Source organism: Triturus cristatus, chromosome 8 (assembly GCF_964204655.1).
Source record: "Triturus cristatus chromosome 8, aTriCri1.1, whole genome shotgun sequence".
In the NCBI taxonomy this organism is placed as follows: Eukaryota; Metazoa; Chordata; class Amphibia; order Caudata; family Salamandridae; genus Triturus; species Triturus cristatus.
In genome coordinates this window covers 1,660,986,311-1,661,001,536 of record NC_140591.1, presented here as the reverse complement: position 1 = coordinate 1,661,001,536, position 15,226 = coordinate 1,660,986,311, and the positions used below count along the sequence as shown (strand labels likewise).

Below are 15,226 nucleotides of genomic sequence, written 5' to 3'. Positions count from 1 at the left end.
TTCTTGTGCACATTTTGTGTCCATAATCTGATCAATCAAAATTAAAAACAAAGGGTATTTGAGAAATCAGTGCTTTCAAATAACGTGGAGCACATGAGGCTCCACAATAAAGAGAGAGAATGATTAAGATTTAAAATAAAGATTTTATTGAAAGTTTTATCATTAACAGAAAGCAAAATCAATCAAATTAGTGGAAAATCATGAATCAATGTATGAATGTATCAGTACATAATAAGTTCAAATCATTTCAAAGCCATAACATAAGAGGACGAACACAGTTCTCCCATCAAAGGAAGACCCTCTGAGTTGCAGTGGAAGCAGACACAGGCATTCAGAAGGATTCTGAGCTGTGATCTACTCTGCACCGGCTCGAATATCACAATTTTAACATTTACTCCACCTACACACAGTTCTCCTAAAATATCTATCACCTCAGGTTACAGTAAATCAGAGCCAGGAGTAAACTTTCTTTCCTAATATTTGCATTAAAATTGATTTCTCAACAATGTTATTTCCAATAAGGGACTTGGGTCTATCTTGGGGAAACTCCCAGAACTCTCAATGAATGGACGCTTTTTTCTCAGTTCAAATAAGACCATTAGAAGTCTACTTTGGCGCTGATCTTTTACTCATCCGAAAATACATTTCTCTTTCTGTACAGCATTGTCTGCCCTGCAGTCCATGCACATATTGTGGCTGATTTGATCCCTTTAGTCATGAACCTCATTTAGGGGTCGCAGCCGCCCCTTGTGCCTCTGACTTATTCCTAAATCTGGTTTTGGGGCTTTCTGTATCCGATTTAGGATTTAAAAACTGAGCAGGGGAATTCGCTTTTGCCTCCAGATTTTGAATTAAATTGTTTAAGTATTCAAAACAAATACAGGGTTAATAACTGTGACACTGTTGTTCAGAATACAATCATTGGGGCTAGGGGAGTTTAGGTTTTCCTAAATGCTAACCTTTATAGTATAGACTTCAATTTACACCCATCACTAAGGACCCTCGGGATAGGCTGATGACCTTTTATTTATGAATAGCGATTGCCAGGCAGAGCAGGAAAGGTCACCGTGGCTTTCCTGAATGAACTGTGGTCCTGGGTGCGTTAGATTCCCTCACGCTTCAAGCGGGGCCAACTCAAACCTCTGAAAGTAAGAGTTCAGCGGGTGATGTATGTGCCATTTGTTCTGTAAGGGCCACACATAACAATAATCAGGGCCTCCAACCCTCCATGATTAGCCAGAACACTGATGGCTAAGGTGAATATTCACAGTAATCTGAACATTTAGCTGAAACATTAAAGTAATAACACATTAATATGACAAATAAATCCCAAACCATAGAAACTGAGTATTCGGTCCATCATGATAGCATTAAAACAAAACTCTTCGCCCTAATATCTGCCTACAATTTACTGTTCCATTAGAAAAAAACATATTTGCATAATCACCACAAAAAAGCTAGTATTTTGTTCGCAGAAAAGAATGTATCAAGTGATTAGAGTAAACATGTTCATCATAATAAAATATTCAAATTGCCCGAGTACAACATAACCGCAGACTTACTAGTGCGGTCGCTCAATGGGACAAAACGATTCTGTTTCCACTGATGTTCCCATGGAGGGGAATGGGTCCCCTTTACTAAAATAAAATAGGAGATTTCAGCCCCAAACTGTGTCAACGCTTTGCCTCCCTCTAGCGATCAGACAGGCACAAGACAGGCCCGCCCACTGAGGTGTGGGTTCCCAATTGTTACTTTAGCATTTATAGGTCAGAGGTCATCCACTGGAGGGGAGCAGCAAAGCGATAAGAAGCACCTGAGGGCAGTTGCTTAACAAACTGTTTAACAACTTATGTGATGTTAAAATCTTAAAGCATTGTTTGTTTCTTATTTATTTAATGTAACATAGTGGAGATTGAGCTGGTTACGTACCCAGCATCAGCAGTTGAATCTACTTAGCGATAAAACATGTAGGGCCAGATGTACGACGTAAAATTGCACGCGCAATCGAGTTTGCGAACCGTTTGCGCATGCAATTTTAGTCTGGGCCATGTACTTAAACTATTTTGCAAGTCGCAAATAATTTGCGACTCGCAAAATAGTGTATTGCGACTCGCTATTAGAAAGGGGCATTCCCTACATAAAAGCGACCACAGAACCATGTATAAATGTTTTGCGACCGCAGTCGCGGTGTCAAAACAGTTCGAAATTCAAGAGGGTGGTAATGAAGTCGCAAATGGCCCTTTATGACTGGCTCCAAAAATATTTTTTAAGGTCAGGCAGCAGTCCCAGGGACAACTGCTTGCCCTTAAAAAATGAAACGAAAACATTTCATTTAGATTTTTTTAAATGCATCCCGTTTTCCTTTAAGGAAAACGGGCTGAATTTTTTTGTAAAAGGTGCCTTATTTAAAAGCAATCCCAGAAATGGTGGTCTGCTCAACCCTGCAGGCCACCATCACTGGGAGGGCCTGTCATTCCCAATGGGCTTGCAAATTGTGAGAGGCTTATTAATATTCATGAGCCTCGCAATTTACGACCCCATTGGGAATCGCGAACAGTGTTAAACACACTGCTGTACATGCAAAATAGCGCCTCGCAAATTGCTTGTTGCAAAAGACTCTCGTCGTACATCTGGCTCGTAGTTATTAACTTTGAGACTTCTCAGCATCTTGGATGTCCTTAGCTTAGAAGAGGCATCAGCAACTCTACACACAAGATTCCTAATCTGGAGGGCCTCATGGGGTCATCAGCCAGAGTGCGACCTTCTGATGGGTGTTTCTAAGCAGTGCAACCCTCGCCTCTTCCACCAGGCTGTGTCAGTCTCAGCATGGCTAGGATATTGGACTTGCATCCACAATGACCGCCTGTCAGCCTCATGATGAGAAGACTCAAGCACCCTGATGAAGACCACCAAGCAAGGAGCCCAAGAGCACAGGTATAAACGTAGTTGAGCTAAGCACTGACACAACATGGCTGAAGGGAGCCTCGTCTGAGCTTGAAATGTCTCACAATAGTCAAGAGGCAGTAACAAACTCATCAACAGTGATTTGAACAGTAGAGGTCGCAGACATCAGCACCTACTTTACAGTACGTGTTTGTGCATCGAAAGATATTTTTAAGTTAGGGTAAGACTATGGGCCTGTTGCCACATTGGAGGCCTCCATCTATAGACCACGGCCCAGTGTACACTGGAAGACGTTGAGGAGCTGCTGGATACACAGAGGGCTGAAGTCCTTCCCTGTGGGAGCCTCTGACGCGTGCTTGGTTCAGTAGTATGCATCGAGCTTCCTTGCCACTTTCTTCAGGATATCCTTCATGTTCGTGAACAGGGGGGTCTTCTGGTCCACCATCTGCCAGCAGATGGAATAAGGGGATTTACGAGTATGAAGATTCTGCAAGAGAGAGAAAGAAATTTACAGTAAAATACAAGAACTGCTCTGCCTGCTCGGAACAAACTTTCAACATTCTGCCAATTTTCCTAAGATGCTAAATACCCACATATTACAGCCAGGTGCATCCATGCACAGTATAAGGTCACGTGACTCAAGCACAGGGTCTCGTCAGCAACAGTGACACTCCATCCATGGAACACACCCACTATCACAGCCTGATAAGAAATCTTTGGTGCAATCAAGAACAGCCTGAAGCCCCTTCCCGATGTGCTGACGTCAGTTTCTTCTGTGACCATTTACTGTGCAAAAAGCGTGGAGCCATCATAGAAACTGGCTGTGGAAATAGTGTGCCACAAAAGAGAAAGATCTCTTTGAATCAAGAAGCACGAAGTTGAAATGCAGAGTATGTGAATTTCAAGAAAGGGTTCTTTTAGGCAAGATGGACACAGTTTGCGGGAGAACGGGTGGGTCGGTTGTCACCTGCATCTGATTCAGCAGAGCCGAGTCTTGTCTGTGTAGGACGGTACTGGCGTAAAAAATTATTGGTAACATTTTGCTGCTATTACTGACCGCAGTGGTTTGTAAGATGGGCCCTCAGGTTTTTTGCCAATGTGCTGAAAGCAAAGGCTACTGCGCTGGATCTATGAGACATGTAGTTTTTCTGTTCTAAGTGATTAAATCTGCTGTCAATGTAAGCTCCCAAGTACTTATAACTGCTTACTTCTTCAAGGGGTTTACCACATAACTAGATGTTGGGCGGTTACTGATCTGCATGGTTTTGGGTTTTGATGAGTTGATTTCAAGTTTATTAGCAATAAAGTATTCATACATTTCATTAAGTGACCTCCTAAGACCAACCTTAGTTAAGCTAATTAATGCCACATCGTCTGCATATGAAAGGTGGGATAGGCTTAGTTTTCCCAAATGTGGTGGGTGGGAGTTGATCTGGTTAAGCCGAGGTCAGGCATGAACAGGATGAAAAGCTGTGGCGCACGCACACAACCCTGTTTGAGGCCCTTGTTTGTGGTCAACTTTCTTGAAATTCTGGAGCCGCCCCCAAACTTCACTCTTATTCAGGTGTTTAAGTAGAATAAAACTATTCCTTTTAGAATTCTTTCAGGAATGTTGCAGCCTCTTAGTTTTCCCACATGCTGTTACGATCTACGCTATCAAAGGCCGATTTTAGCTCAATAAAACAGAGATGTAGTTTTTGCTTTTTTAGTTCGCTCTTTTATGCTATTAGTGAAATCACTAGTATGTTTGAAATCATACCAATCCCTTTTTTGAAGCTTGTCTGATTGGCCAGGATCAAACTGTTCTTTTTCGACCTATCGAAAAGGTCTGCTAGGATCAGGGAGGCATAATACTTTGGTTTGATGTCTGATAACGCTAATGAAGCAGGGTCCAGTTTTACTATATAGTGCCCCAGGCCCATTCTGTCTACACCTGAAGCATGAGACCCTGATAAGGCCCCACAAGCCAACATACAGAGTGGTTTTAAGTTGACCATACTGTCTCAGTTGTTCTTTTAATGTAGTAGGCCCAAAGTGCCACTCTGCTGAAATACAAGTTATTTCTTCTGTGAAACCCACGGCGCTTTAGATCTGACTTCTTCGTAAACAAAGTGCCTATAAGGCCCCCACCCCCTCGAGGTGCTCTTCTTCTCTTACACCCACGTTGATACCGCACGTACAGGGAACTTCCCAAGCTAAGAGGAACATCACGTGATACCTGATGGTGGGGGCTGCTGCTCTCTTTCAATTTAATATATTTTTGCTTGCATTAAAGTAATAATGACGTGCACATGGTGTGAAACGATCACCTGTAACCTTTTCAATGTTCAGTTTTTCTTATAAAAATTCCGCGAAGTGACGCATATTGGTTTTGAGAGATGTCCAAATTGTGGTATGACTGATGATCAGAACTTGTCAGGTGATGGACTTGCGGTCAATAGTTCCTCACTGAAAGAGTATAAAAGAGCCATTCACCGAACTACCTCGCAGAAGTGAGCCCTTGGGTCATGACGCTTGTGTAGTCTCCCTCAGCCATCATCTTTGACTGAAGCTATAATGCTTATTGTATTTTGAAATTATCTCTTTCTCTCTCCTCTGCATTGCAGTTATTCTAAACATTATTGCAATTGCATGTTCTTGCTCTTCAAGAGAATTTTCATTAAGGTTGCATATTTTCTAGTGTATTCTGAATGGCATTTCTCTCTGCAAATGTTTCATTGATCATGAAATGCATTTCTCTCCTTGCGTTATTTTAACATATATCCTTCTCATTGATATTATTAAGAAATATATTTCTCCCATAGCACCTATAAAGAAAGGTATTTTTCTCCTTGTGTTCTTGCATGTATTGTGACAATTGTCTCTCTGCGTACATTATCATGAAAAGTATTTCTCTATGATTTTAAGTTTCATTGCAATTGCGTGTCTTCTGCTCTCTAAGACAATCTTGACACTGTTGCATATGTTTAATATATTCAGAAATGTTTATCCTCTTGTTCCTGTATTCCCTATTGTTCTAAAAGTATTCCATTATATGCCTTTGTTATATGTGAAATGCAGCGGCATGCCGGTGATCGGCTAGTGTTCACAGATGACTTTCACACTCGGACTCTATAGCGTTTCAGCACACTTCTAGCACACATTTTTGTAAGGCACTTGGACGGTTTTTTAGTATTGTTTTACTGATGTTTCACACAGGATTAATTTAGTTTATTGCGAAAGGGTTCTTTTTCATCTTGATTTCCTCGTTTATCTATCATTGCTCTCCTATACATATCAGACTTTTTTCCATAAAACACCGTAGCATGTATTAAGGTGGTGCACTAATTGAATGTATTGGTATACATCAGTTCTTGGATTAAATAAATGTGTTATATTTCTTCCTTGTAGGAAGTACCCCATGATGAAGGGCAGAGCCCGAAATGCATTGGGGTCCCTGTTAGCATGATGAGTATTGCTACAGTTATGTACAGATGTATGTACAGATGTGATTAAACAATCATATGGAGTTGATGAAGAATAAATATCTATACAAATGGTGAATTAACCAGTGTGAAAACCATTATGGAATGAATTATAATTTTTAAAAGGACCATTTTTGGGAGTGCTGTTTGAGTTCGTTCATTCCTAGTGGAGAAAGCCCTGCAGACACGTAATTCATTTTACACCTCAGGATCAGGAGGTGATACTCTCCAGCACCCAAGAAATGTTAATAAAGGGTATACCGCAAATTAACCCAGTTTACCAGAGGCAGTGTGACTGTAATCCATAAAACATTTTGTTACCCAAATATTCAATAACACGATCCCCTATCAACAGCAAAATGCTTCAAAATATAGATCCAATACGTTATTCTAGGCCCTTAGGAGCAAGGGACTAGAACATATGGCGTATTACACAACATGCATGACACATAATGAACGTGGGTTGGGTTTGTGGGAGCCTGTGTTTGACTTCATGCACGCATGTTCCAATGCTACTAGGTCTACTGAGCATTTCATCCTTCTAAGGTGGATAGATGCGGGGTCTGTTCAGCCCTGCATCATTCTGAGGTGGATAAAAGGAGTACCATTAAGTTGAGGGAACAATAAAGATCTGCTATTTAGCACCAAAATACCATTCTGAGTGAAAGTGCGCTTTACAAAAAAGACGTGATATTAAAATAGGATATATTCAGTGTAACGTACAATTAAACACAACACATGTTTTTAGATGTTACGAGGTGAGGATGGGTTAATAAATTTTTTCTTGGGCTACCATTAGAAGCGATGCTCCTGGCTGGCCACAGATTCTGGGAGTTGAGCCAGGCAAGAAAGATTTCCTGTGGTGAAACGGAACAGGAACATGAGAAAAAAATTGCCTAGGATCACACAATTTGGTTAAGGGGGGAAGGCGAGATTAAATACAGGGTTTCAGGCTTCACGTTATACAGCTTGGTGACTGGGTATGTATATAGCTATATGTATATAAAGAAACGACAATCCTGAATAACTATAGCCTGTATATATATATATATATATATATATATATATATATATCTTCACTTAAAAAACCATAGGTTTCACACATGTTATAGTTATGTGGATATTTCACTCGTAAAAAACCAATGAAATTCCCCCATTATAGTTAGTTCAGATAACTATAACTCGTGCGCCCGCAATCCACTGCTCATGACGTCACATATTACATCACTCATGACATGGTCAGTGGCATCACTCATGACATCACTGATGACATCATCCTTGTGATAGAGTGGCGGTCGCGCGAGTTATAGTTATCTGAACTAACTATAACGGGGGAATTTCATTGGTTTTTTACGAGTGAAATATCCACCTAACTATAAAATGTGTGAAACCTATGGTTTTTTAAGTGAATTTGTACGGTTTTTTAAATGCTAAGTTATGTATTTATTAATATTTTTTTTTTCAGGTTTTTCACCGTGCGCGCACCGTATATATTACCTACTGGCGGTCGCCAGTAGGTAGTTATAGTTAGGACCACGTTTCCATAGGAAAACCTCAACATTCTATTTTGAATAACTTTGGCGCCGGTTGACGAATCCTCGCGAATTTCTCAAAATAGGTGGGGCGCTACGCTCCGCTCCTACCCTGAAAGTCTCGGGGGGATCCGTCAAGCGGGGGCTGAGATAAAAGGGGGGTCCCAAAACGCGTTTTTCCCATGCATTTTTCCATAGGACCTTTAGAACGAGCTACAGCCCGAACGGCTGAACAGAATTACTCAAAATTTGGCAGAGAGGTAGTCCCTAGGTCAAGGAAGTGCCTTTTGTAGGTTTGGTGTAAATCTGTTCAGTAGATTCTGAGAAAATAGCCTTTAAATCAATATATATATCTGAGCCCGCTTACGGTACGCTTACCGTACGCTTACGGTAAGCGTACGGTGGCGTGCGCGAGCGCGATTCTGATTGGCTCTTAGATCTTAGTAAACATTCGAATCGGTCGAAACCAGGAAGCGGCGGCCGCCATTTTGTGTATTTCACTCTGAAAAAAAAGAGTGAAAACAAGGAAAGGGGGCAATGAGGAGAGTTACAGACCCCCAAACATTTGTAAGGGGGTCAAAGAAGGACAGAAAAGTACAAAAAAAACATTTATTGATTTTAAAAAAAATCACGGGGTACGCGTACGGTAAGCTTACGGTAAGCGTACGGTAAAAAAAAAATAAAAAAAAAAAATGAAAAGCAGATTTAAGAGTTTAGATATTAGGGAGCTCTAAAAAGAGCTGTTGTGTTTATGAAGTCATTTTTTAAGTGGTACCTACAAGTAAGTACCGATGCAGAGTCTAAGGTTCAAGAGGAAGACTCTGTTCCCTTCATCATTGAAGTGCACACCATCTCCTCTATAAATGTCTTGCATGTCGTAACGCAAGTTGTTGTGGAAAATGGCACCCATACCATAGTCACGGAGGAAAGCAGAAACAGATTTGTTGACGTGCTTTCTTGCTTTGTCAATCTGTGGACAGAAATGATTGGACCAGTTCCATTTTTGCCTTTGGCATATGTTGGAAAACACAAAGGCAGTTTTAGGGAAAAGTGTAAACAGTTGTGCAAAGGTGTCCTTCATAAGCATTTCCAGACCTACCCCAGTCAAAGTGCCTAGGTCATTGCCACCACAGTGCACTATTATGAGGTCAGGGTGTTGGATTTGAATGAAGGATTTCACCAATGGCATCAATTGGTGCCATTTCAACCCTCTCTGACCAATCCATTTAATGTCTACATTTGGCAAAGCAAGGTCTCTCACCATACCTGTTTTCTCTGCAAACTTTTCACTCCAGAAGACATAGCTGTGCCCTACAATCCACACTGTGAACATCTTCAAAGGAGAACTGGATGCACTCAGGAGGTGTCTTTCAGTAGAATGGCAATATGAAAAGAAAGACAGTTTGGAAATGGAGGCATACATATTTTTTTCAAAACAAAAAGAACTGATTGGCTGTTTCATACCATTCTAGAATAAAAACTAGGCTGTATGTGTAAATTAATAGAAGCATGTTTTGTATTGGTAAAAAAAAATGTGTAACCAAAGAACAGTACTATGGATTTGCTGTTAGGTTAGAAAAGTCAAGCACTCTTGCTCTGTGGAATTGAAACATTGTTTGGCGAACTTCTGACCTAACTCAACACAGCAGTGTTCCATGAGCTGTTGCTATGGTAGCAGGCAGAAGTCAAGTTGGGGGAAGGGTACTAGGCAGAAGTCAAGTTGGGGGAAGGGTACTTTTGGAAAAGGGTTGGTTTTCAACCAATAGAAATGTGTGATTTCATTTGAAAAAAAGGGGGAAGCACTGAGATTTGAAACTTACAAGTATATGTGTGGAAAAATAGAGGGAAAGTTTGCCATTATCTGGTTCTGCTGAGAGGAGAGAGGTGAACACAACAGAGATCCTGGCTCTGATAATCTGCTGTTTGAGTGTCACATTTCTTTCACAACTAACTAATTTTAAAGGTGAGTTTACAGTTTGAGAGGGGATGTATGTGGTAACTTAAGAAAAGAATAATAGAAATGGAAATTGTTTTTGTTGTAGTTACACATGGTGGTTTCATAATGTGTCAGTCTGTAAAAGTGATTTTCACTTGCCCCGAAAAAAAAAAGAGCAGTAAGTGTGCTTTCAAATTGGCAAAGAAATTTCGTTTTGGGACTAATGTGAAAACATGACTCTGTGTGCAGAGAGGAATTATAGGCAGAGATTTATTGCGTATTGCTCTGGTGATTTCACAGTTACATTAGATGGAAAGGGGGAGCGAATTTTTGGGGGAAGAAGCAGAGTCTTAGCACACACCCATGTGCTTGCCATGTATAGTCATGCACAGTATTTACAAGCGAGTGGGGTTTTCAGGTTTCAGTCTGTAATGCAAATACATTCAGCATCACTAAGGCTGGTTGCCCTTGCTGGAGTGTAGGCAGTCAAAAAAACAAATGAATAAATATTTTTTCAGTGAGTATGGTAAGTCAATAATAATAATTGTAGTCTCTCAAGGACAATGTAATGTGATAAATGATTTTTAGTTTTTTTTTTTAAAAAACGCGTACGGTAAAAAAAAAATAAAAAAAAGTTTTTAAAAACATATGTAAAAAAAAGATGAAAGATAAGGTTGGCTCTTAAAAGAACCGTTGTGTTCATGCAGGGACAGAGGAAAGGAAGCATGGGAAAATTATTCAAAGCGACAAATGTGCTGATCTATTTTGTTGTTCACTAGGGAAACACTGGTCTCCCTATGGCAAATTAGATCTTTACAAAATGTGCAATGAATATCAACCTTCCGAAATCGTGGGTTCATTTCCAGAGGGCCAGCAAAAGGAGATTCTCCCCCCACAGATGAAGGGCTCACCTGACCTGCAGAAGAAGGAGTCAGCCCTGCAGATGATGGTTCAGGCTGAGCTACTGTGGATGTACTGGCTCGTCTTTCTGAAGAGTTACCTCCAAAAAGATGACCATGTGTCCTTCTGTGTACATCCTGGAGGTGTCTCTTCATGGTGTGATTCCCAAAGGAATACTTCCTGTTAGGATTACCTCTAGAAAGTACATGCTTACACAGCTTACAAGTCACTAAGGGTGCATTTACCTTTTGCTGGCCTTCAGGAAAAGTAAAATAATCCCATACATAAGAGGGCTTTTGTTTCCTCGATCTCTGCCTCAAGACAGTGCTGCTAGTGCTAGCCTCACTCTCAGAAGAGCTCTGCTGTTCTGCCATCGTATCCCAAAGACAAACCAGCTCCTTCTCCCAAGGGATCACAAGCAGAAATGAGGGGAATGGGTGTGGTGTAGGAGAGTTCTAGAACTGAAAGTAGTTTCAACCAATCAAAAGTTGTGTTTCATGATCACATGACCTACCGTACGCTTACGGTACGCTTACGGTACGCTTACGGCAAAAGTGCGCATGCGCGTAAAAAAGACACGTGCTTGCGCGCATGCGCATAACAGTCACTCCCCGGCACTTCCGCGTAACGTGCGCGTGTGGCGTAAGCGCGCACGCGTCCCACGCGCAGTACGCGCGGCTACGCAAAGTGCGTAACTGTACGCAAGCAGCGTAGATAGATTACGGACGTTGCGTAAACCGTACGCTTACCGTGAGCTTACGGTACGCGTACTAAAAAAAAAAAAAAAAAAAACTGGAAATAAATTTTACATGTTTATTTTAAAAAATATATTAAAAAAAAATATTTAAGGATTTTAAAAATGTAAGCATAGTCTTTATAAAAGGTAAGAAAATTAAATTAAAAATATGTTTGAAAAAATTGAAGAATAAAAAAAAAATTAGCATTTAAAAAACCTTGCAAATTCACTGAAAAAACCATGGGTTTCACACACGTTATAGTTAGGAATTAGCATTTAAAAAACCTTTGAAATTCAGTGAAAAAACCATAGGTTTCACACACGTTATAGTTAGGAATTAGCATTTAAAAAACCTTAGAAATTCAGTGAAAAAACCATAGGTTTCACACATGTTATAGTTAGCTGGACATTTTACTCGTAAAAAACCAATGAAATTGCCCCGTTATAGTTAGTTCAGCTAACTATAACTCGCGCGCCCGCAATGCACTGCTGATGACGTCACATATTACATCACTCATGACATGGTCAGTGACATCACTCATGACATCACTGATGACATCTCAAATGACATCACTGATGACATCACTGATGACATCATCCTTGTGATAGAGTGGCAGACCTCCTCTTCCCCTAATATAACCTTTGACACACACATTCAAAAATAGAAACTACAATGTTCAAAACAATGGACATACCAATACCAGTTAAAACAACCTATTCAGTAATTCTAAGATCCACATACACATCCACTCATTCACCAACAGTCCAATTTAGTCACTCATACATGTACTCACTCATCATATGTACTCATACACCTATACATCCTGTTACACAATGCCACTCATCCATAGAGTTACTCACACACATAGTCACTCATGCTAACAAAGAATCAAACATACATTTACTTGCATATACAGTTATACACACACCACCACACTTACTTCTACGGAAACTTACACATACTTAGTCTTTTAAACAATCACTTATAGAAACACATACTTATTCATACAAGAACTTTTTCAATCTCTCACTCTCACATATACTCACATATATACACCAATAGTCACATATACTAGTTTAAAACATATGTAGTTACTCATAAAGACACTATTGAGACAGTCATTCACTCAATAACACATCCATGCACACACTCATCCACCCATACAGTCCTGCACACATGCTGTGTTCAACACATACAAACAGTGAGTCACTCATTCATACACCTATGCACTACGTAATACCCCCCACCGAACCATGCAGACACTCAGACTGATACTCAAAAAACCAACTAATAACCTATATAGACACCCATGTAGCTACTCACCAACCCATGCAGCCACTTATACACAAAGTTAGAGACTGATACAGATATATACATATTTAAACATTACTCACTAAAACATGAATTCACTATGATACACTTAATCAGTCAGTTACACAATCAATTTTTCAAAAACAAATCATCCATTTAGACACTTATATACCCATTTATTCTTCCATCGACCTTGAGATATACATATATAAAACATATTTAATTTTCAGAAACACACACATTCACTGGATGATGTCATCAGTGATGTCATCAGTGATGTCATTTGAGATGTCATCAGTGATGTCATGAGTGATGTCACTGACCATGTCATGAGTGATGTAATATGTGACGTCATCAGCAGTGCATTGCGGGCGCGCGAGTTATAGTTAGCTGAACTAACTATAACGGGGCAATTTCATTGGTTTTTTACGAGTAAAATGTCCAGCTAACTATAACATGTGTGAAACCTATGGTTTTTTCACTGAATATATATATATATATTCACTGTAAAAAACATAGGTTTCAGGCACATTATAGTTAGGAATTAGCATTTAAAAAACCTTAGAAATTCACTGAAAAAACCATAGGTTTCAGGGGCGTTATAGTTAGCTGGACTTTTCACTCGTACAAAACCATTGAAATTCCCCCGTTATAGTTAGTTCAGCTAACTATAACTCGCGCGCCCGCAATGCACTGCTGATGACGTCACATATTACATCACTCATGACATGGTCAGTGACATCACTAATGACATCACTGATGACATCTCAAATGACATCACTGATGACATCACTGATGACATCATCCAGTGAATGTGTGTTTTTCTGAAAATTACATATGTTTTATATATGTATATCTCAAGGTCGATGGAAGAATAAATGGGTATATAAGTGTCTAAATGGATGATTTGTTTTTGAAAAATTGATTGTATAACTGACTGATTAAGTGTATCTTAGTGAATACATGGCTTAGTGAGTAATGTTTAAATATGTAAATATCTGTATCAGTCTCTCACTTTGTGTATAAGTGGCTGCATGGGTTGGTGAGTAGCTACATGGGTGTCTATATAGGTTATTAGTTGGTTTTTTGAGTATCAGTCTGAGTGTCTGCATGGTTCGGTGGGGGGTATTGCGTAGTGCATAGGTGCATGAATGAGTGACTCACTGTTTGTATGTGTTGAAGACAGCATGTGTGCAGGACTGTATGGGTGGATGAGTGTGTGCATGGGTGTGTTAGTGAGTGAATGACTGTCTCAATAGTGTCTTTATGAGTAACTACATATGTTTTAAACTAGTATATGTGACTATTGGTGTATATAAGTGAGTATATGTGAGAGTGAGAGATTGAAAGAGTTCCTTTATGAATAAGTATGTGTTTCTATAAGTGATTGTTTAAAAGACTAAGTATGTGTAAGTTTCTGTAGAAGTAAGTGTGGTGGTGTGTGTATAACTGTATATGCAAGTAAATGGATGTTTGATTATTTATTAGCATGAGTGACTATGTATGTGAGTATGGATGAGTGGCGTTGTGCAACAGGATGTATAGGTGTATGAGTACATATGATGAGTGAGTACATGTATGAGTGACTGTATAGGACTGTTGGTGAATGAGTGGATGTGTATGTGGATCTTAGAATTACTGAATAGGTTGTTGTAACTAATATTGGTATCTCCATTGTTTTGAAAAGTTTAGTCTCTATTTTTGAATGTGTGTATCAAAGGTTATATTAGGGTGAGAGGAGGTCTGCCACTCTATCACAAGGATGATGTCATCAGTGATGTCATTTGAGATATCATCAGTGATGTCATGAGTGATGTCACTGACCATGTCATGAGTAATGTAATATGGGACGTCATCAGCAGTGCATTGCGGGCACGTGAGTTATAGTTAGCTGAACTAACTATAACAGGGAAATTTCAATGGTTTTGTACGAGTGAAAAGTCCAGCTAACTATAACGCCCCTGAAACCTATGGTTTTTTCAGTGAATTTCTAAGGTTTTTTAAATGCTAATTCCTAACTATAACGTGCCTGAAACCTATGGTTTTTTCAGTGAATTTCAAAGGTTTTTTAAATGCTTATTTCTAACTATGCCTACAGAGATAGGACATGTGAAGAAAGAAGAAAAAACGCACAGAAAGAAAAAAAAGAAATGAAGAAAGAAGCAACAGAAGTCCTCAAAGACGAAGAAAAGTGCAGGAAGAAGGATAACGTGCAGAAAGAACAAACAGAAGAGCAGAAAGAAGCCTTGTTGCAAAATCATCCTGTACCCTCAACTTTTTCAGACGGATACTGGTGGTAACTGAGTCTGACTAACCAGTCCTAGAGCCAGTGCTATGTTAAAAGACACTCAGAATACAGTGAAAACACCTACATACACTAGGGAACACTATGCGTTGGGGTCCCCCTGTGATCAGCATGACCTCCTCTGTAAGCACCTAGTA

The 15,226-nt window shown here is 39.8% G+C and overlaps 1 protein-coding gene across 4 annotated transcripts in view; it reads right to left on the bottom strand.

The window, feature by feature from the left end:
* Window positions 1–123: 123 nt before the first annotated feature.
* Window positions 124–15,226, bottom strand: part of LOC146808505 (transient receptor potential cation channel subfamily M member 2-like) — a 2,014,188-nt gene continuing 1,999,085 nt past the window's right edge. For all 4 annotated transcript variants that reach the window (XM_085623584.1, XM_085623586.1, XM_085623585.1 and 1 more), the window contains one exon: window positions 124–3,391. In XM_085623584.1, coding sequence (XP_085479710.1) covers window positions 3,266–3,391 — 126 coding nt within the window. In that variant the 3' untranslated portion in view covers window positions 124–3,265. The remainder of the gene's footprint in view (window positions 3,392–15,226) is intronic.